Source organism: Pan paniscus, chromosome 17, assembly GCF_029289425.2.
Source record: "Pan paniscus chromosome 17, NHGRI_mPanPan1-v2.0_pri, whole genome shotgun sequence".
Taxonomy (NCBI): Eukaryota; Metazoa; Chordata; class Mammalia; order Primates; family Hominidae; genus Pan; species Pan paniscus.
The window spans coordinates 83,272,009-83,293,472 of NC_073266.2; the positions used below are offsets into that span (position 1 = coordinate 83,272,009).

At 35.0% G+C, this 21,464-nt stretch overlaps 1 protein-coding gene across 3 annotated transcripts in view; it reads left to right on the top strand.

The window, feature by feature from the left end:
• CDH7 (cadherin 7) overlaps positions 1–21,464 on the top strand; it is a 142,680-nt gene that overhangs the window by 13,256 nt on the left and 107,960 nt on the right. For all 3 annotated transcript variants that reach the window (XM_034943950.3, XM_008952661.5, XM_034943952.3), the window contains exon 2: positions 49–454. In XM_034943950.3, coding sequence (XP_034799841.2) covers positions 245–454 — 210 coding nt within the window. In that variant the 5' untranslated portion in view covers positions 49–244. The remainder of the gene's footprint in view (positions 1–48; positions 455–21,464) is intronic.

The following is a 21,464-nucleotide window of genomic DNA, read 5'->3' on the forward strand; positions in this document are numbered from 1 at the left end:
ATTATGTGTTTTGGTTCCTGACACCAGCTCTTCTCTTTGTTCTGATAGGTACTTACTACACCATTCCTTGGCGAAGGCTATTCAGCAGTGGTGACCTCTTCCAATCCAACACTCTACAGATTATTATCTCTGGACTCCCAGCTGACACCCTGCCGGAGGCAAGAGCTACTAAGCCAACTGGAACTGTGCCTTTTCTCTTGTCAAGGTTTTTTTCTTACACAGGAAAAAGAAAGAAAAAAAAAAGATGAAGTTGGGCAAAGTGGAGTTCTGCCATTTTCTGCAGCTAATAGCTCTTTTCCTGTGTTTTTCTGGGATGAGTCAAGCAGAACTCTCAAGGTCCAGATCAAAGCCCTATTTCCAATCAGGGAGGTCCCGGACCAAGCGCAGCTGGGTGTGGAATCAGTTCTTTGTGCTGGAGGAATACATGGGTTCAGACCCCCTCTATGTAGGAAAGGTAGGGTATTGTGACCTTTCAGAGTTGTAAATGATTATTGTCCATGTCTGTGGTTGGATGAAAAACTGCTATAAATATATATATATATATATATATATATATATATATATATATATATAATTTATTTTTTGCTATGGGGATGGTAAACACAAGACATCATTTCTATGAAAGAGTTTATGAAGGTTTTTGGCGATAGCCACTGCGAAGTTGCAATCGAGGTATAATATTTATTACAGTGAAGCTGTATATTAGGGAACGATGCTTCATTCCTAGAAACAGATGAGGATTCTACAGAGGCCTAGTTTACTCTGGTCGTAACACACTGATAAACTGTCATTACCAAAGTGGAACAAGACTATTCATAAAAAATGAAGAGTAGTAGGTTTTTACAGCCAGTTGGTTTCAGTTGCTGCTTTTGGGGTATTATGAAAATGATGTCCAGACTAACATTAATACTTAGGTGTCCTTCCCTGATACTTGCAGTGGAAAAACTGCAAAGTGAAACTATTGACCCTAATGTTTCTAAATTATGAACAATTTAAACCCACTTTTCTTAGCAGTCTTGTTTTGATAGGGGTGTGTGTGTGTGTGTGTGTGTGTGTGTGTGTGTGTGTGTGTTAGGTTGCTTTAAACATTTTCCTTTGGATTAAAAATGATCATGGACAGAAGTCAGTTAGAAATGATATTAGACAAGTGATGGGCAGTTCATGGTGCATTTATTGGGTGACCAAGTGTTAGCTGGATGGACATTTTGTTTTTCACAGTTTCTTCTGTCTTAATATTTGAGAAGGAGATTTTCACTGGAGAGCTTCCTGAACCAAAAGGTGCTTCTAGAAAGCATAGCCTTCTCTCTGCCATTTGGCATATCATGTTCCCGGTTCCTAGTCTACTTCCGGTTCAATTTTTTAAATATTTGTAAAGGCCTACTGAATTTCTCAATTTGGTACTGAGTCCTGGTGAAGGTTTTCTAAATAGGGTATATTAGCACGAAATCTGTGCCTCTGTATTTTTACGCTTCACTCTGTCAGTTTTGTATTTGTCTTCCTGGTAAAATGAAGCATAGCTACCTAATGAATTTATCTATAAATCAGTTTTTCAACTTTAAAAGATAGAGGAATAATCCTGGTGATTTACTCCATGGGTCCTTTTTTCGTTTGATCACACCTTAAGTAAGGGCCAAAATTATGTTTATTTATGAGCATCTACATCAATCAAGGTAATTTGTATTATATTTATTATTTTATTTTAATATCTCTATATTTTATAAATACTGACTTTTACTACCTTGTAAACAAAAGGACATTAATAAGTTAAAGGTTTCTAGGGGTGTGAATTAGGATTTTTCTTTTTTTTGGTCCAGTTACAGCATTTTCCTACCTAAGCTTATGTAAATACAGAGGTGTTTTGTGTACTAATATATTTTTATAGCCATTCTACCGGTAACACCGTCATATTTACTGTACATATATATGCTAAATTTCTGTCTCACTCTCTTTTTACTTGTTTTCTTATAAAGAAATTGAGAGGAGTAACCGTAATGATTAGGATTTGATTAGGAAACTAGCTCTTAATTTCTTTCATTTTTAATGGACATTTAACAAAGTCATCCAATTTTCTTAAATGGACAGATCTATAATATTCAAGTAATGTGTAAAATTAATAGTTATTAAGCAAAATCATATTTTGTGACAATGTAAAATTTTCTAAAAGCAGCAAAACTGTTTCCAAAGTAAATGCCATTTAATTTGGTATTAAATAGAGTTGCTTGGGTGAAGTTGACATTTTAAAAATCAATATAGTTTTAAATTTTAAATGGCCTTCTTTTGAATTTCACAAATTTCCCATAATAATTCAGAATGCTTATTCCATAAAACTTCTATAAGTCAATTTAAAATTATGAAGAGGTGTGTCCCTATGTTACTTAAATTCCATATGCAAACAAAGTTGTTGGGCAAAGGTGTTATTTTTCTAAGAGAAATTGTGTAGTTTCTTGATTAGGTAACAAGAAATATTATGTACCTCTCTTTCAACTAATCAAAGAAGGTCACTTATATTTACATGACAGAAGTTAGTTCGTGTTTATCTTTTGCATGCTGTACATTGGGAGTTCAATATTGCCTTTCATAGTAAATTGTCCAGGATGGAAATGGATTTAATTTTTTAAAAAATTGACTAAAATACAGAAAAAGGGCTGTAACATAATTTGAGATGGAAGGAGAATTTGTACACAAGAGAGACAAATGCAAGGCCTTACAGGAACAATTTTCATATATCCTTGGAAAAAAATGGCAGAGAACTTGAGTACTATAGATTTTATATTTGAGATGATGAAATGATTCTTTTTATTAATAATTTGGTGGTCTGAATAAGCAGAGATATAACAATAACTTTGACTTAAGTACATTTTTTATTACTTGGGTAAATAGACACATTTTCCTTTCCTTTTTTCTTTTTTTTTCTTTCTTTTTAGTTTTGGGAGGTGATGTCTGTGCCCAGAAATGTTTGTAGGACAGAAAGAAATAAAAATTATAGAAGAAGATGTGAAGAAATGGCTGGGCAGATAATCATAGAAAGAAAAGAAAGAACCTAATTAATCAGTGCTTTTCACAGATGTGTATTCAACCTAGGCCACTTAGATGGTCACATTCTTAGTCATCCTAACACAATCTAGCTATTTGGGTAATTTGGAAAATATAAGTGATGACTTCGATACATTTTGTACCTTAACTTGATCACATAATGGATAACTACCGTATGTGTCAAATTGACATCATTTTTATTTTCTTGCTCTACCACTTTCTACTAGTTGTATAACTTGGGGGCAAACTGCCTAATATTATTAAGTTTTAGTTTTCTAATCTATAAAATAGAAAAATGGTATCTACAGTTCAATTCTGTTACTGAATATATCCGATTAAAGTCTTTATGACCTACATTCAATTACTCTGGACATTATTATATTTTATTTTTTTATTTTTATTTTTTTCTTTTTTTTATTATACTTGAAGTTTTAGGGTACATGTGCACAATGTGCAGGTTAGTTACATATGTATACATGTGCCATGCTGGTGCGCTGTACCCACTAACTCGTCATCTAGCATTAGGTATATCTCCCGATGCTATCCCTCCCCCCTCCCCCCACCCCACAACAGTCCCCAGAGTGTGATATTCCCCTTCCTGTGTCCATGTGATCTCATTGTTCAATTCCCACCTATGAGTGAGAATATGCGGTGTTTGGTTTTTTGTTCTTGCGATAGTTTACTGAGAATGATGATTTCCAGTTTCATCCATGTCCCTACAAAGGACATGAACTCATCATTTTTTATGGCTGCATAGTATTCCATGGTGTATATGTGCCACATTTTCTTAATCCAGTCTATCATTGTTGGACATTTGGGTTGGTTCCAAGTCTTTGCTATTGTGAATAATGCCGCAATAAACATACGTGTGCATGTGTCTTTATAGCAGCATGATTTATAGTCCTTTGGGTATATACCCAGTAATGGGATGGCTGGGTCAAATGGTATTTCTAGTTCTAGATCCCTGAGGAATCGCCACACTGACTTATATTTTATATTTCATTACATATTAATTATAAATTAACTTAGTTATGCATCATCTATTTTGTTACATGTCAGATGTTATCTGTGTGATTCCTCAGATGAAAGCCGGTATTATTTTATGTTCTAATAGTGTTTATATTTATTCCAGTTAATTATAGGAATGTCTATTTTGGGGGTGCTTAATAATGCAGCTTTTAGAAATTATTTGTATACAATTAAACTATGGCAGAGATATAATTAGTGGGTAAAAAATTCACAGAAATTATATCTGTGAATCTTTTAAGACTTTCAAATTTCGAGTCCATGTTAATGGCAGGTGACCAGCAAGATCAATTAAATGACTCTTCAGTCAATAAAATTTGATCATTAAGACATTGAAGATAATGAGGCTACAATATGGCTTTCAAGCATATTATTTTACGTAGTTTACTGAGTTGCTTTTTACATATGATAACCAAAGACCAAAGTAGAACATTCTGTTGAAGGAGACCAGGAGTGCTTCTAGAACCCTTACTCAGGAACCACCCGGGCACAGACTTCTGGGCTATGCTAGACTCCGATGGTGCAACCTTTATCATTAGCTTCCCATCATTTTCTTGTGAAATAAGTTGATAAATGTATAGACTTAAGGAAGGAGTCCTTGGATGTTACTCTGAGTTCTGTTTTAAAAAATAATAGTGCCCCTTTCCTTACATGTATGTTTTAATTACCATCATGCCTGTTTTCTTGTTTTTATATGGGGAGAAGGAAGTGGGGAGGATCCTTTCTTTTCTCCTTTTCACTTTATATCACCCCTCCCGTGGCTATTCACAGTACATAGGAGGTCACAGTTTCCACCCATTTCATTGGATCGCACTGCATTTCTTCAGCCCAGTCTGTTAATCACCTTGGCATTACTCACTTAACGTCCTGTAACTGTCTGACGTAAAAAAAAAAAAAAAAATTGTCTACAAAACCACTCAGCCTCTGTTCCAGGTATTAAGTATTTTTCATCTTTCCTAACCGTAATGGGATGCCAGCCGATCGCTGTGCCCCAGGCCATTACTTTCACTGAAATGTGTGCTTCGTGCCTCTTCCACAGTTGCTTCCCTAGCTGTTAACATCACTCTTTCTTTCTTTTTTTTTTTTTTTTTTTTGCTACTCCCCTTTCTTCCTAACTCATTCAGGGAAAGTTTATACCTATTACCCCAGTAGAAATCAAATACATAGAAATGCAGTTTGCAGGATTGGCTTTGCTTTAAATTTAAGCTTACTTGGAAGCATTGGTGAGCATTTTCAATGCATTTAATTATACCTCAGCAGTATCTCTCACCAAGAAATTATCTACCTCCTGATATCTAAAGATACATTCAATGTTCCAAAAAAGGAAGTTTCATATTGAAAATAGGTTGTGTTTATTTTTAAAAACTTGGGTTACAAATTAGATTCCTTAACTGGAAAATTTTATGTTAGATACAGAAAAGGTCAATAATGAATGCCAAGTATGAGCGACAAGAAAGAGCATAGTCATCATAGCAAAATCTACAGTTTATAGATTTTATTGAGAAAAGACAAACAGGAAAAGTGTCCTCTGAAAATGTAGATTGCCTAATGCCAGGTCAACTCTTAGAAGAAAACAAAGACAGTTTATTTTTTCTAGGAATGAGTAGAAGCCCCATTTTCATAATAACTTTACAACTAGAGTTAATTTGTAAAGACACTTGTTCTCTGTCAGTTTGCTGATAGATGTGTGGAATTCCTGGTGATTTCAAAAGGAGTTTGGACACGGATCAGCTCTATCAGATGCAAATAAGTTCAGATTTTTAGAAATACTTCTTGGCAGTTATATTCAGCTCTTATAATACTCCAATAAGCAAATACATTGTTATTTTGTTTTTTCTTACCATTTTGTAAATAACATGTTAGATTGTGCCACTAAAATGCAGAAACCCACCATTTATTCGGCTTAATATGGCTAATTAACTTAAAAAGTCATCTCAGTTCAGAAATGAAGGTTATAATTACCAAAGGCTTTAGCTATACAGCTAAAAGTTGGACAGAGTGGAAGACTTTCAGTTATATGCCTGATTATAGCCAAACTAGGTACTCTAGATTGGGCTCCACATTTCCTGATTGTCTGTGTATGTTGATCAAAATCATTTAAAAATTCTGCCTTTTTAACAATGTTTGTGTTTATGTGCAATCTACTTGCGTCCTATTTTGTGATGAAAACAGCAAACATTTTCAACTGCAGTCTATATGTGTTGTTGTTGTTTTTTATTTTTTTGGTTCTTGTTTTGAAATGGAGTCTTGCTTTCTTACCCAGACTGGCACGTAGTGACGCAATCTCAGCTCACTGCAGCCTCCGCCTCCCGGTTCAAGCAATTCTCCTGCCTCAGCCTCCCCAGTATCTGGGACTACAGGCATGTACCACCATACTTGGATGTTTTTTGTATTTTTAGTAGAGACGAGGGTTTCACCATGTAGGCCAGGCTGGTTTCGAACTTCTGACTTCACCTGATCTGCCCGCCTCGGCCTCCCAAAGTGTATATTAGCTGTGTTTTAACATTGTATTTATATGGAGGTTTTAGGTGCAAAGGACAAGATATAAACTGAAACGATGATTGAGTTTTTTTCTCTACAAAGTGCGCTGTAATTGTTTGGACAAGCTTTATGTGCATTGCTCATAGATACAGAGTCACAGGATCTGCAGCCCTCCGTGACTCACCAGGATAAACGACAGAATTAGATAAGCAGCAGGACAGTCACTGAGACTTTGCTGAATTGAGCATATGTAGGCAAGGACTATATTGGGAGAAATTGGGTCCTCATCGTTTTGTATGATTTATATTGATTATATGCCTTAGGCTGATTACCTGAAAGAAACACTAGTTTGTACAAACATGGTTAACATTGTAACCAAGAAAATCTCTTTTGTATGCTGCTAAACCTACCCTCTGCGTTTTCTTTCTTCTTTTCTCTCTCCTTTTTTTTTTCAAATATTTATCGCATACTTATACTGTGATTGATAATGTGCTAGATAGAAGCATTAAAAAATAAACTCTTTCATAAAATTCACAGTCTGGTTGATAAGCCAAGCAGGTAATCCCATGGCAGTGGAAAGCAGTAAATTCCAAAACTAACAAACAGCTGTGGAGGTGGTTCCCACAGAGGAAGAACTCACAGATCCAAGAACAAACGCTTGCATGAGGACACCTGGTGCACCTCTGTGATTTTGTATCTTTTTAATACAATCTTCAAATCAAAGCAAAAGCAAATTATCTTCTTAGAAAACCGGACAGAGTTTTCTAAAACTATATTGAGAGAAGCTTTATATAGTAGAAAGATCAGTAAGCAGAAACTCCAGGTTAAAGTAGCAATTTTCTTGTTATTTTAAACACAGCCCTGAAACAATAAATTTTGATTTTCTCATCTGTAAAATGTGATCAAATTGGTAAAGTTTTAAACTTTTTTATTTTGAACTAATTTCAAACTTATAAATAAGTTGCAAAGTGCTATTCTCTAATCCAGCTTTTGCAAATAGTAATATCTTACGTGACTACAGCAATTATTTAAGCTAGGAAATTAACATTGGTACAATACTATTTACTGATTAACAGCATATATTCAAAATTTGCCAGTTGTTCTAATAAAATATTAAATACTTGTTTCTGGCAGGAACCAGTTCAATATCACACCTTTCATCTGTCCTGTTTCCTTATATTTTCCAGTCTGGGATAGTTCCTTAGTCTTTCGTTGTCATTCTTGACCCATAATTGGGTAGAACATTTTATAATATGGGCCTGTCTCATGTTTCTTCTTAATGCGTATGTTTCAGGGAATGTATTTTTGGCAAGTATAAGACAGAAGTGATGATTTTCCCTTCTCACTGTATCACGTCAGAAGATAGAGGATGTTGACGTGACTCATTCATAATGATGTTGAATTTGATCCCTTGGTTAAGGTGGTGTCTGCCAGGTTCCTGCACAGAATGAACATTATCTGAAAGCTCTAAAATCTTGAAAGAGATATAAAATAACCTAAACTCTCATTACAGATGGGAATAAATACTACTGCTGGTTTGAGGGAGGTGCAAGGGTTGATTCAGTACAATCTGTTGTCCATGTTTAGAATCAGGAGTGTGAGCCAGATTTAAATCTATAAGACAGTTAGGTAATGTTCATAATTTTATGCAGCAATTGACTGTTTCTCAAAGATACATCAATTTAAGATGTCAAAGGGCAATTGATTTTGCTTATTATTTTTTTTCTGAACCATGCAATAGTATTCTTTATAGTCCAAAATTGCAAGAAAGTTTCACTAATATAGAGGTTAAAATAAGAGCTTTCTCCCCACATTGCCTACAAAATCTAAATAATTGTTTTGCATTGTGAGGTTGGGCCCCAAATACTTAGCCATCATAATTACAAATGAAACATTGTTTTGGAATAATAAACACTTAGAATCCTATAAGTTAAAGAACTAACACAAGACATTACAATCTGATGTATTACATGTTAATGTATTTACAGGGTTGAAATCTAAACAACTCATGAAATTACATTCAATGTTGAAATAAATTAGTAATGGCAGTTTCTTCTAATTATTCTTGTTTAAAACTTATATTCCTGTTGCCTAGTCAGTACTTATTAAATCTTTGGAAAGCCTTGTGAATTAGAAAGGTGATGTTCTTATGTTAGAGTTCAAGTAATATATATGTTTGGTAATAAAATAAGTAGAATAATGAAACAGCATTAGAATTATAATTGAGAAGAGCTAGAAGGCATATCAGAAGTCTACATTGAATAATTATCATTTTTTCAAATCTTAAAATTTTAGAAGAGTTAGAACTAAAATGAATACTACTTTGTCATAATACCAACCAATCATATTTTGAAGATAGATATAATTTCAGTATGTATTTGTCTGTTCTGGTTTCCATAACAAAATATCAGATTAGATAACTTAAACAATAGAAATTTCTTTCTCATCGTTCTGGCTGAGAAGTCCACAAAGTGCCAGCAAAGTCAGTTTCTGGTGAGTGCTCTTGGCTTGAGGACAGCACAGCCTTCTCCATGTCCTCACATGGCAGAAGAGAAAAATTTCTTACTCTTTTAATGAGGCTATCAGTATTATGGGATTCAGGTCCCAACCATATAATATCATTTAACCTTAGTTAACTTGCAAAAGACATACCTACAAATCAGTCACATTGGGAGTTAGGGTTTCAGTTTATGAATTCTGAAAGGGGGAGGGTCACGACTCAGTTCATAGCAAATACCTAAATTCATTATAATTCATAAGAAATGAACGAATAACAAGTAATTGTTGACAATAATAATGTAATCTATAGTTTAGTTTTAACAAGTAGAAGTTTACATAGTAATTTCAAAAATGTATTAGAGCCGGAAACAGTGGCTCACGCATGTAATCCCAGCATTTTGAGAGGCTGAGATGTGTGGATCTCTTGAAATCAGGAGTTTGAGACCAGCCTGGCCAACATGGTGAAACCCCATCTCTACTAAAAAAAATAAAAATAAAAAACAAACAAACAAAAAATTAGCCGGACGTCATTGCATGTGCCTGTTGTAATCCCAGCTACTTGAGAGGCTGAGGAAGAAGAATCACTTGAGCCCGAGAGGTGGAGGCTGCAGTGAGCCAAGATCATGCCACTGCACTCCAGCCTGGTCTAGAAAGTGAGACTCTGCCTCAAAAGAAAAAAAAAACAGTATTAGAAAAATAGTTTAACTGAAGGTTTAGAAATTTTACCCACGTTTGCTTCAATCAGCTGTAGGTCTCAGGCCAAGAGCCTGAGAATTACCTTCTGTCCTTTTGCCATGCAAACGAAAAAAAAGAGAGAGCCAAACGACATTGGGGGAACACAAACCAGTATGGGGAGGCCATCTCCATTTCTAGTTAGGCTAGAATCTTTGTCTTTTGTAAGATAAATGCGGAACAGTAATTTCTCAAGATGGAGCTGTGTTATAGGAATGGTAATTAAAGCACCAGAACCAAAATGATTAACATCATTCTAGCAAGTTGTGTGTGTAAACAGTGCAGAATTATCTGATAAGAATGCTTCCCTTAGAATGTTTGCTTATCTCCTTCGTTAAAATGCTGACATGTTTTAAGGTATTTAACTGAAAACACACAATCAAAATTTGGACAACACATACATAATGTTCAACAGATGTGAGTTTGAAAGATTTGTGATGATCACCAGTGAAATTAGTCAAACCATGCTTAAATTAGATTTTTCTGATTTGTGAGTCATTTAAGGGTCCATATTGGAGTGGAATGTGTATGGAGAAGAAAAGATTACACATTCCGCACTTGATTCTTTGAAATGAAGAAGAAATAAGATAAAAATCGGCATTTTCTTTCCCATAAAATATCTGAGAAACTCAGTTCTGTATTTCTCATCTACTCTATCCCTGACGCAGTTTACATAATTTTCTCAACTGAATCATAAGAGCTGAATTTAGGTGGTTAACTGATATGTTTTGCTTAATCTGGAGAAGCAGATACTGGGGAGTTCTAGTCATTGCGATTTGATTTAATTATACCTAAGAACATGTAGCCATCAACAGTTAAAAATGATTACCAAAGAAATAGATGAAAATTATCACATTTGTAAAGCTAAAGTCATACATAAGGCTTATAATGAAACATAGAGTCTGTAATATGGTATAAAATAAAAGGAACTGCACTATAGGACATAGACACAACCTTAGAACAGTGATTTTTACAAGTTTAATATCTAATGATGAGGTACAGTTTAAAGCTTGCTATTAAAATTAAAAACACAAGCTTTATTACAAAGGCTAAGTTATCTTCTTGACTGATGATGGAAAATACATACGAGTGAGTGTGGATTCAGGGTTAGGGTCAGAGGAGGAAGTGCATTCTGTTTACGATCCAATTAAGATTTCACAGTGGATATTTATGACCAAAACAATATTCGAATGATTAACATCTTATAATATATGTATATTTTTCTCAGTGCTGCTCTCTTCACACTGTCTATGGCTTCCAATTTATGTTTAATTTCTCTGTTAACTCTGGGTACATCGATAAAGTCCAGTTTTTCAGTTTTTTACTTCACTTTTAACTTTGTGCTCAACCAGAGCTAAGGCATGTGTGTAAGGAGTAGAAAGTTTAAGGAGGAAGAAGTTTAAGCTACCTCAGAGGTTCAACAGTCATACAACAGCTCTTTTTATTATTTTTCCAAGCATCATCTTGGAATTCACCAAAATTGTATAATTTTGGTCCTAAAAGACACATAAATCACAGGTAATGATTTTATCAAATTACATAAATGCCTTAAACTTGAATATAAATATTATATGAATATCACATATTTTCACTAAAAAGAAAGAATATATTGTTCTTATTATTGTATTTTAATATTAGAGTGTCTTGGGCTTTGAAACTCATTTACTTTAGGTTCCTGAATACAGAAATTCTTTGTACAAATCCCTGATGAGTGATCAGGTAGCCTGAGGTCCATCTCTTAGTGGAAGCAGGAATTGTCTTGAAAATACACATTTCAGAGTCACATGATTTGGGTTTGCATACTGGCTCCCTAACTTACAGATGATGCGACTTCAAGCAAACAGCCTATTTCCTCATTTTTTTCATTTATAAAATAGGAACAACAATACTAACCTCACAAGGCTGTTGTACACATAAAAAGAAATACAAATGCACATGAAAGCCTGAAATATGGTATGAAAATGTATTTTTAAAAGTTAGTGAGCTTAATGAGGAAAGGGATTGTGTCCAATCCAAGCGTAATATCTGTATGTTCTCAGTGGATGGTTACTGCATGTATGGGACGCTTATGAAACCATGAGCATTGCTGTGAGAGGATTTTGAGTTTTAGGATGACACTTATTTCTAGGAGGTGAAATTACATTTGGCTATTCAAATATTTGAAGGCAGCATTTTTACACCCCCACCCTAATTTTAAATGAACACTTAAAAAAAATGAAATAATTATTGCTCCCAAGCATTTTGTATGACATGACTTCTCAAACTGTCCTTATACTTAGCTGGGCTTGCTTCTCAGCATCCTAAAATATGAAGGTCAGCATTGAACCTCAATAATCTGTGATAATTCATAAGTCAATTCAAAAATAAAAATCAAGATTTTTATTTCTGTTGATATTGGCATAAATTCTATCCCTCTATTAATACAAGCCATGATCTTATTATTATTATTACTGCTATTAATATTATGATCATCTCTTGAGGAAAACAATCTAAGAAAAAATAGGATTTGAGACTAAATATATATGATTAGAAATAACTAGTGAATACCTTGAAGGAAGCTATAATACAATTAAACATTTTTATGCCAAAATGTCTCTCTTCAAAAATTATTTTTCTTAAAAAATATTAAATGAGAAACCCATATCTCTTCTTTCATAGCAAATTCCATTATTTGCTTTTGCTTACCCTTCCCTTCAGATCTTCCACATTCTTATTTGGTTTTACAAATTAAAACGACCTTTTTCAAATGCTCTCTCCTCCAAGCAGAATGATAGCCTATTGCAGTGGTAATACATTGCACAGCTGTGGGGGCCTGACACTTCATTTTCCATATGGTACTGAATCTGTTGTACCTGAGTCAGCACGATTTCCTCGGGGCTGTCATTGGGAGTGTCTACAGCTACTCTCATATCTCAGATAATGTTGAGAGCCCTGGGTTCCAGGATAGTCTAGTCCAGTGGAAAGATGTGGGGCCTGGGAGAAAGAGAGGTCTGGATTTGAATGATGGTTATACCCCCCTGATGATGCAGGATCATGAATATCACCATCTCTCTAATTCCCTTAATGGTCCTGGCTTTATTTTAAAATCTTCCATAAAGCAAGCTGAAGGAAATAAATAATAGCAAAAGAGGCGGGGAAGGGAGAAAAGAGCTAGGTTGTTTGTGGGTATCTGGAATGTTCAATGTATGATCCATCCTTCTCTCTCAAAGCGAAGATAGTAAGAAGATTTCAGTTTGTTTCCTGATAAGTAAAGTATTGAAGATCCAGACAGGAAATGAGTGTTGAACCCAGAAATAAGGATTTTAGAAAAGTAAGATGGAAAGATGGAAGCTTTTTGTTTTGTTTTCTCATAGAGAATTAGAAGTTATACAGCAATTCCTATGTTGTATGATTGTCTTTGGCTATGTTACCTAACACAGATGGCATAGATAATAATGAATTATGATTATGCCAGTGCATAGAGAGGAAGTTTAGCCTCGTAGTTTTCACTGTGGTGCTGGGTGTGGAAGATATGACTGTGAGTCTCAGCATTGCTATTAACTTTGAAATGGCTCAGCTTTTCTCCACTTAATTTCTGTAAAATGGGTTTAACAATAGGTCTCATGTAATACAATTGTTATCAAGACTAAATAAGTTAATATATGTAAAGAACTTCTTGTTTTATATACAGCAAACATTCATTAAGTATTAGTTGTTAATAATAGTGGTACATATTTTTATTTTGCATTCAATTGCTACTTTCTATAACTGGCCTAATTCAGGTGTTTTATTTTCAAGCATATTTTTAAAACAACCTAAAGGATAAGGCAGGGATGTCCAGTCTTTTGTCTTCCTTGGACCACGTTGAAAGAAGAAGAATTGTCTTGGACCAAACATAAAATACAGTAACACTAATGACAGCTGATGAACTAAAGAAAAAAAATACATAGTGTTTTAAGAAAGTTTATTCATTTGTGCTGGGCTGCATTCAGAGCCATCCTGGGCTGCATGTAGCCTGTGGGCCTTGAGTTGGACAAGTATGGTCTAAGGAAAAAACAAGGATGAACTCAAGCAAGAGTTATCACATTGGCCACTTGGTGACAACAGCCAAGTCCTTTAAATTACCTTTCCTTGTTCTCTCGTCTATCAAAAAGGGACTGTTATGCCAGGTATCCCTCCTCCTCAAAGTTGGAGTCAGCTTTGAATCAGATAACTCCTGCTAAAATGCTTTGAAATATAGAAAGTATTAAATGTTAAATAAGAGTTATTTCTGATGGAAAGAGCAGATGTTAGTTATATTTATAAATTATTAGAGTAAGAACAGAACTGGCAACACATACATCCCTTTTGGTAACTGTTTTTGAGTAATACTTGGGAAATATCTTTTGGCAATTATTGAAGAGTGATACATGTTATTTTATACTTTATTTTATTTTTGTTTAGAGATGGAGTCTTGCCATTACCTGGGACCACAGGTGCACCCCACTGTGCCCAGCAAATAATATTTTATATATACCAGAAACACTTCCAGGATTTGGCTGCTGTTTTAATAGTTTACATATTCAGAATCAAATCAGAATTAAAATTACATGGGACAGCTTTTCGAATCACACATTTGAAGAAACTGCAGAACACACACACACACAGAGAGAGAGAGAGAGGGAAGAGAGAGAAAGAGAGAGGGAGAGAGGATTGTTCTATTCTCAAATACTTTTCAAATCCTGAAAGCTAATGAAATTCTTGAGAGTTTCCCAGGAGGCAAGAGATTCTAGTGTCATTAGGATTCTACTGAAGAAAAGTGATGCTTAATGGAACTAGATAAATGAGATTGCTTGTTAATCTCTCAGTTAATTTTCTCTCACTCTCTCTCCTTCTTTCTCTCTCTTTTTCTTGACCATGCCTTAGGTCAGAACTTCATTGAATCATCGAATTCATTGAAGTTTGGCTCCAACCTATCATATCGCCGAGGTTTACCAATCCTATACTTCATAAAGTTCTAAATTCAGAATCTGAGTTTGACAAATTCATTTCAGTTCCACAAGTGGTAGCATTTAAATATCAGCAGCTTAAGTATTCAAAATTAATAGATTGCATTTTTAGAATGGTGAAATTCTGACAGTTTGCAGGGAAAAGGTGCTGAATATCTTGATATAATTTACATACTTCTATAAACAGGCATTTTTATACCTTTAGAAAGATAAATGAGTAGAAACCAAGTATTTTACAATTCTAATAGTTTTACTGACATGTAGAGGGAGGGGCATAGACTGTCCAAAAGGGGAACTATTGCCAGGCTTTCAGGAGCTGCCATTGGTAACAAATCAGTTTGGGTAGGCAGGTGTTCTAGAAAAACCAGAAGAAAAATGAAGATCAGAGATTATTTTTCTCTTCTTTTCACAAATTAAATAAAATGAAAGACCTGATGCTGAAAGTAATTATCCACAGGGGCTTCCTGTAGTGTAATTCTGCAATATAAAGCTGAAGGAAATGTGAAGACGAGTATTTCTTCATAAACAAAAATAATTATGTTGGTTGACTATATACAGATGAAAAGTACATGAGTTTTAGGGCAAACTGTCTACATTTGAGTATGCAAATACTCAAGGTTTCTTGATAAAATGCCTGTTAAACCCACCAAAATCTCCAGAGTCTCCAAAAGGAGATTTATTATATGATCTCCGCAGTGGGACTACCCTACAGGTGAAAAGTAAAACTCTCCAAACCCAAAGCAAATTTATCCACTCAAATGGATATATTTATGTTTTATCCATCCAAGCAGAAGCATCTGGTTAAGTGGAAAGCATACTTGTATTTGCATGACAAATTCATCACTGCATAGGGTAACATGCTTCCTCCTTACTCCCTGCCATTTATGAAATGAAAAGTCTAGTAGGAATGCATGCTCTCCTCCCACCCACCACCAGAGTATAATTACTACTCACCAAATTATAACTATTATGTAATTTTTAAATTTTAAAGAGTATATAAGAATATGGCCATTGCAAATGTCACCTTTGTTGGTTTGTTGCAGTGTCTCCTTAGAAAAGCTAAATTCTAGATTCACATTTGTCAGAGCTTGATTGTATCTCATTGAGAAGTGTTATCAGCCATTTAGCAATTTTGGTCTGTATTTTTCAGGGGCTAAATGAGTTTTCCTTTATATTTTATGCTGATCTACAAGAAAATGCTAAGGATACCTGTGTCTATCATTACTATTTTTATTTAGAACTAGTGCCAGCCGGGCGTGGTGGCTCACGCCTATAATCCCAGCACTTTGGAAAGCCGAGGCGGGTGGATCATGAGGTTCAGGAGTTTGAGACCAGCCTGGCCAATATGGTGAAACCCCCTCTCTACTAAAAATACAAAAATTAGCTGGGCGTGGTGACACGCACCTGTAATCCCAGCTACTCAGGAGGCTGAGGCAGGAGAATCCCTTGAACCCAGGAGGGAGAGGTTGCAGTGAGCCGAGATCATGCTACTGCACTCCAGCATGGGTGACAGAATGAGACTCTGTCTCAAAAAAAAAGAAAAAAAACAAAAACCTAGTGCCATGCTGACTCAAAAGCATATAACCCTGAATTCCTACAGAATTATAGAACATGATGGGCTAAATTACAAAACCAAACCAGGAAAAACTGCACAGAAGAAACTGGTTTCTTTTTATTCCCAGGATATCCACCATCCTTCAATTCTCCTCTTCTGCAATCAGCACTTAAAGGACTCTGAGAGTGAGCACCTTTTAAAATTTTTTGCCCCGGGCGTCTCACTCTTAAGAAAGCTGACACTCTCAGGGAAAAACAAAGGTAGGGTTGGCAGTTGCCCACTGCAGAGATAGAATTCCTCCTTCAGTTTTGCACCCTTAACTGCCTTGTTTGCCTCTCTCTATTCCTGTTTTTTTTTTTTTTTTTTTTTTTCAGAGAAAATAGGAGGATTTTTCTGTCCAAATCTCTGATGCTCATTTATTTGCACTAGCTATGGTCCCATCTTCACTTGAGTCGCGTATGTTTTTCATCAATACTCTTCGGAAGTCAATGCAGCTATAAAACACAAATAAGAATCTTCCCAAGATGGTGTTGGAATAGGAAGAATTGCATCTCTTTCAGTGTTTTAGGAGAAACATCTGGCAGAACTTAAATTCGATTCTGTCTCATGGCTACATCATTGCCAGTTTATCAGAGAACTGACACTGAATCCTCAGATTCGAGAGTGGTGCTTACTGCCCTTTTACATAGATTAGCCTCATTTTACTTTTCTTTGTATATATTTCAAATATATTTAATTTTATGTCAACCACATTTGGCAGGCAGTAAAACATGATTGGGAAAAGCAGCATCAATTTAAATAAGGAATCAGGTTAACATTTAAATTTTATGTTTTAAATAGCATGAAATAATCTGACCATACATATAAATTACATACAAATATATGCAAGCATACATAACCTAACTATTTTTACACAGAATATTTTATATACTTGAATGTGGCTTTTTTGGTACAAGTTTGGAATTATTTCACATTTTAGACATTTTAAAAGGCTACGTTGTTGGAGAGAAGGAAATACAAAACATAATACATGTAATTCAAATCCTTTTTCTTACCTTTTCCACTTTTTGCATTCTATTCCTTTTTTAAAATCATTCTGTCACATCTTAATAGCTGTCTGACTGATACTTAAGAGGAGAACTACAAATAGAGCAAACAACCTTTCTAGCTACCCTATTGGTTGATTTCTTTCTCTTTTTCTTTCTTTCTTTCTTTCTTTTTTTTTTGAGACAGAGTCTCACTCCGTTGCCCAGGCTGTAGCAGTGGCACCATCTAGGCTCACTGCAACCTCCACCTCCCAGGTTCAAGCAATTCTGCCACCTCAGCCTCCTGAATAGCTGGGATTACAGGCATGCGCCACCACACCCGACAAATTTTTGTATTTTTAGTAGAGACGGGGTTTTGCCAAGCTGGTCTTGAACTCCTAACTTCAAGTGATCCACCTGCCTTGGCCTCCCAAAGTGCTGGGATTACAGGCATGAGGCACCTCACTCAGCCGGATTTCTATTTGTAGATAGAAGTGGAATGTGGGGTTTACAAGTATATTAAAATAGAGCAAAATTTTCTTTTGGATGGGTGATAATTCATGTACAGTTGACTCTCATCTATGATAGTTATTTCTATGCAGACACCATGAACACTGAATTGGTGCATAGGGAACCATTGCTCTTAAGGGAAATATGAGATTAGATTCTTGTGAGACTATGGTCCCAACGTTTTCATGAACTGATCAACTCTTAACTGTGCCTTATGTGTGTTTCTGTGTAATTTAATACATTATTTAATATATACTATTGATTGATTAACATTAAACTCACAGACAACACACTATAACTAATGCCTGGAAAAGCTCATTTAACATACATGTTTCTTCCCTAAGGCACATCACAGCCTTTTTGTGCCTAGGAACACTGGACAGCATTTCAGCGCTATATCTGGGGGTCATTTTAAACAGCAAAACCACAAACAGAAAGTACAAAATAGGAAAAATGTGTCACAAAACAGACTGCAAAAAGGATAACTGTTTACAATATGGAAGCAGAATGAGGATAGATAGGGGTGTTGCTTTCTTCAACCTTAGTTGGGAATGTGTGAATCAGAACACTCAGATGTTATGCTGCTCTGTGTATGTTTAAGAGTGACCACAGATAAATACATTTTATTGAGTAGATGAATTGCCAAACACAAATTCCTGCAATAATAAATATCAACTCTATCTATTCAGGAAAGAGTAAGCATTTGGACCACAGTGCATGAACACTTCAACATTCTGTTATTAGATAATGAATCCAACCAAATGAACAATGCAGAGAAAAGAAAATTGACAATAACAAAAGGTAAATTAACAGAAAGATAATTATAAGCAAGAATAGCAATAGTTGAACATTCTGAAAAGCTTATAACATCACTCATCATCCAGCATCCTTTCTGAAAACAAAGGATTTTTAAATCACTTTATGCACATATACAACATAGGAAATAGTGCAAAATAATGCACTATTTCTTAACAGCTGTGTCTCTTGTAGAACTTCAAGTTAATCTACAAATGACCATTGTGTCTTAACTTTAGTTATGAATACCACATTAGTCAGGTACTTGCACTAACCCTTAATAGTATATAGAGTTTCTATGGAAAATTCAGTGGTCCAAAAATTTCCGTAGAATTTGAGAGGACGTTGGTGGGCTGAAGATAGCTCCTTGAGGGTCACTGATGTAGGCTGCAATGGGGGTTCACAAGTGCCTGACACCGTATTTTATTAGTCTAACCTTTTTCATGAAAATCCTGACTACAGCTATTTAAGGAGTAGTCTTAATAGCTGAAAATGAAGATAGAGAAAGACACCAAGAATATGACACAGTTTGCATTCTAGTGAGGGACACAACAAAATGAAATTTAAAAAAGAGTGTAATAGATGCTGATAAATACTGTAGATAAAGCACATAAGAAAATAGAAATAAAGGCTGTCAATGGAGAAGTCATGATTTTTATTTTATTTATTTATTTATTTATTTGAGACAGAGTCAGGCTCTGTTCAGGCTGGAGTACAATGGTGTGATCTCGGCTCACAACAACTTCCGCCTTCCTGGCTCTAGGGATGCTCCCTCCTCAGCTGCTTGAGTAGCTGGGACCACAGGCATTACCACCCGCAGCTATTTTTTTTTTTTTTTTTTTTTTTTTGTAGAGATTGGGTTTTGCCAAGTTGCCCAGTTTGCTCTCAAATCTCTAGGCTCAATCACCCATCTCAGCTTCCCAAAGTGCTGAGATTACAGGCATGAGCCACCGTGCTTAGCTGAAAAGTTGTAATTTTTAAGAGGGTGGTCAGCTTCACCTGAAGTGATATTTTTACAAAGCCCAGAGAGAAATGCAGGAATGAACAAAGTGGACACCTGGGGAAAGTGAATTTCAGGTATTGGAAACCGCAAGAGCACAGACTCTTAAGCAGGAGTGGCCTACTATGCTTGAGGAAGTAGAAAAGGCCAGCGTGGCTAGTTTGGAGTAAGTAGCGTGTGAGAAGAAAGGAGAATCAGCTTCTCACAAAGTTGGTGAATTATCTGACCCACCATATAATTCCAGTGGGTGAAGTGCTCTTTGCCATAATGGTGTTGGACTGCAGTTAAAATATAGCATTAGGAGAAAAAGTCCTAGAAAATCCCTCTTTATGTCTACTATAGAAATACTGACCTTAATCTTGTTAAATTCATTCCACAGTATTCTTTTTATGAATTCCTTGAGAAAAGTCATTAAGTGGTCCTTATATCAGGAATCATTCCACTTCATCTCCGTGTTGAATCCTTAAATCGCTAAGCTTTTGATTTTTGCCACAATTCTCGGAACTTGATTTGTGACCTAACAAATATGTCGAGAAGTTCTGCGTAGCAGGTTTTCATTCCCTCCTATTACTAATTCTTTTCTGTGTCTCCACATTTTTTACCCTTGTTCATTTATGTGTTACATTATGCTTAGAGTCCTTGTAAGCCATTATAACTCCCTTCCAGAGGAAGATGTTTATAATAGGCAGATGAATAAATAAATAATAATCAGGAAGTTGAACTTTTGTTCTTTTATGATATCTGTGGCAACTGCAGTTCAATTGATGACTTTTGGGATGATTTTTAGTTAACTAGAATTTTGGTTAACTTATTGCAACAATCCACTTGCAAAGCAGTACATTTAAATTATAATTTGGCTGAATCCAGTATGTTGTATCTGACAAGTTTTATGAAACTGATTATTAGAGAACCATGACTTGTCTAAAACAAGCATATTTGTCATATAATATATGTCATATATATATATTATTAGGCGATTCTCAAATAATGGGAACAAATATGACACATAGTGTTCTGTAGAGATAGCATGAAAATGGTATCATTTTATTAGAATATGATGACAGTGTTGTAGATAAGGTTATGTACAACATTAAATACAATTTAGTAAAAATATGTCTGGTTAAAGTTGTAGCATGGAATTAATTGAGTCATTTTTGAGGCAAATACTGGTCATTTAAGAATCACATTCTTTAGCGTAGAGCTTTTATTGGTAGAAGGTACATTAACAATAAATTCTTAGCCTGCATTCTAAGACAGCTCTGCCCAATGCAGTAGATATTACTTATATAGGAGAAAACCTCTAAAATCTTTGAAAAAAAAGAAAAAAAAACTAAGTGACAAAACAATGAAAAAATATCTAATGGAGTTTAGGGAAACTTAATATATATTATTTTCCTAGTGACATTAGTTTTGAGTTCATTGTATACATTATGGAGGGAGTATTAATTTTATTCTGATTTTGGTATTGCCAAATAAAAAGCATGAAAATTATGATTGCAAAATTCTTTCCTTTAGAAGAGTTCCTTTCTACTTAAGAAAGTAACACAAAAATTAAAACAAAATTAAACTTTTCAACATAAGAAATAAAATTTGTAAAAGTACATATAGCAGTAGAATACGTTAACCAGCATATTATACTAGGATACTGGATGTTCAGTTTAAAACACATTATAAATACATGTGGTGTTGATTGCACCTGCATGTTTCCCGTACATTAGCATGCAGCTTTTGGTTCCCTAGGCCCCAAGATATTACCCGGAATAAATAAATGGTAGTGATTGATCTGAGTTAGAGCTGCCCATTAATATGGTTGTAACATGAATGGATAACAATGAAATTTT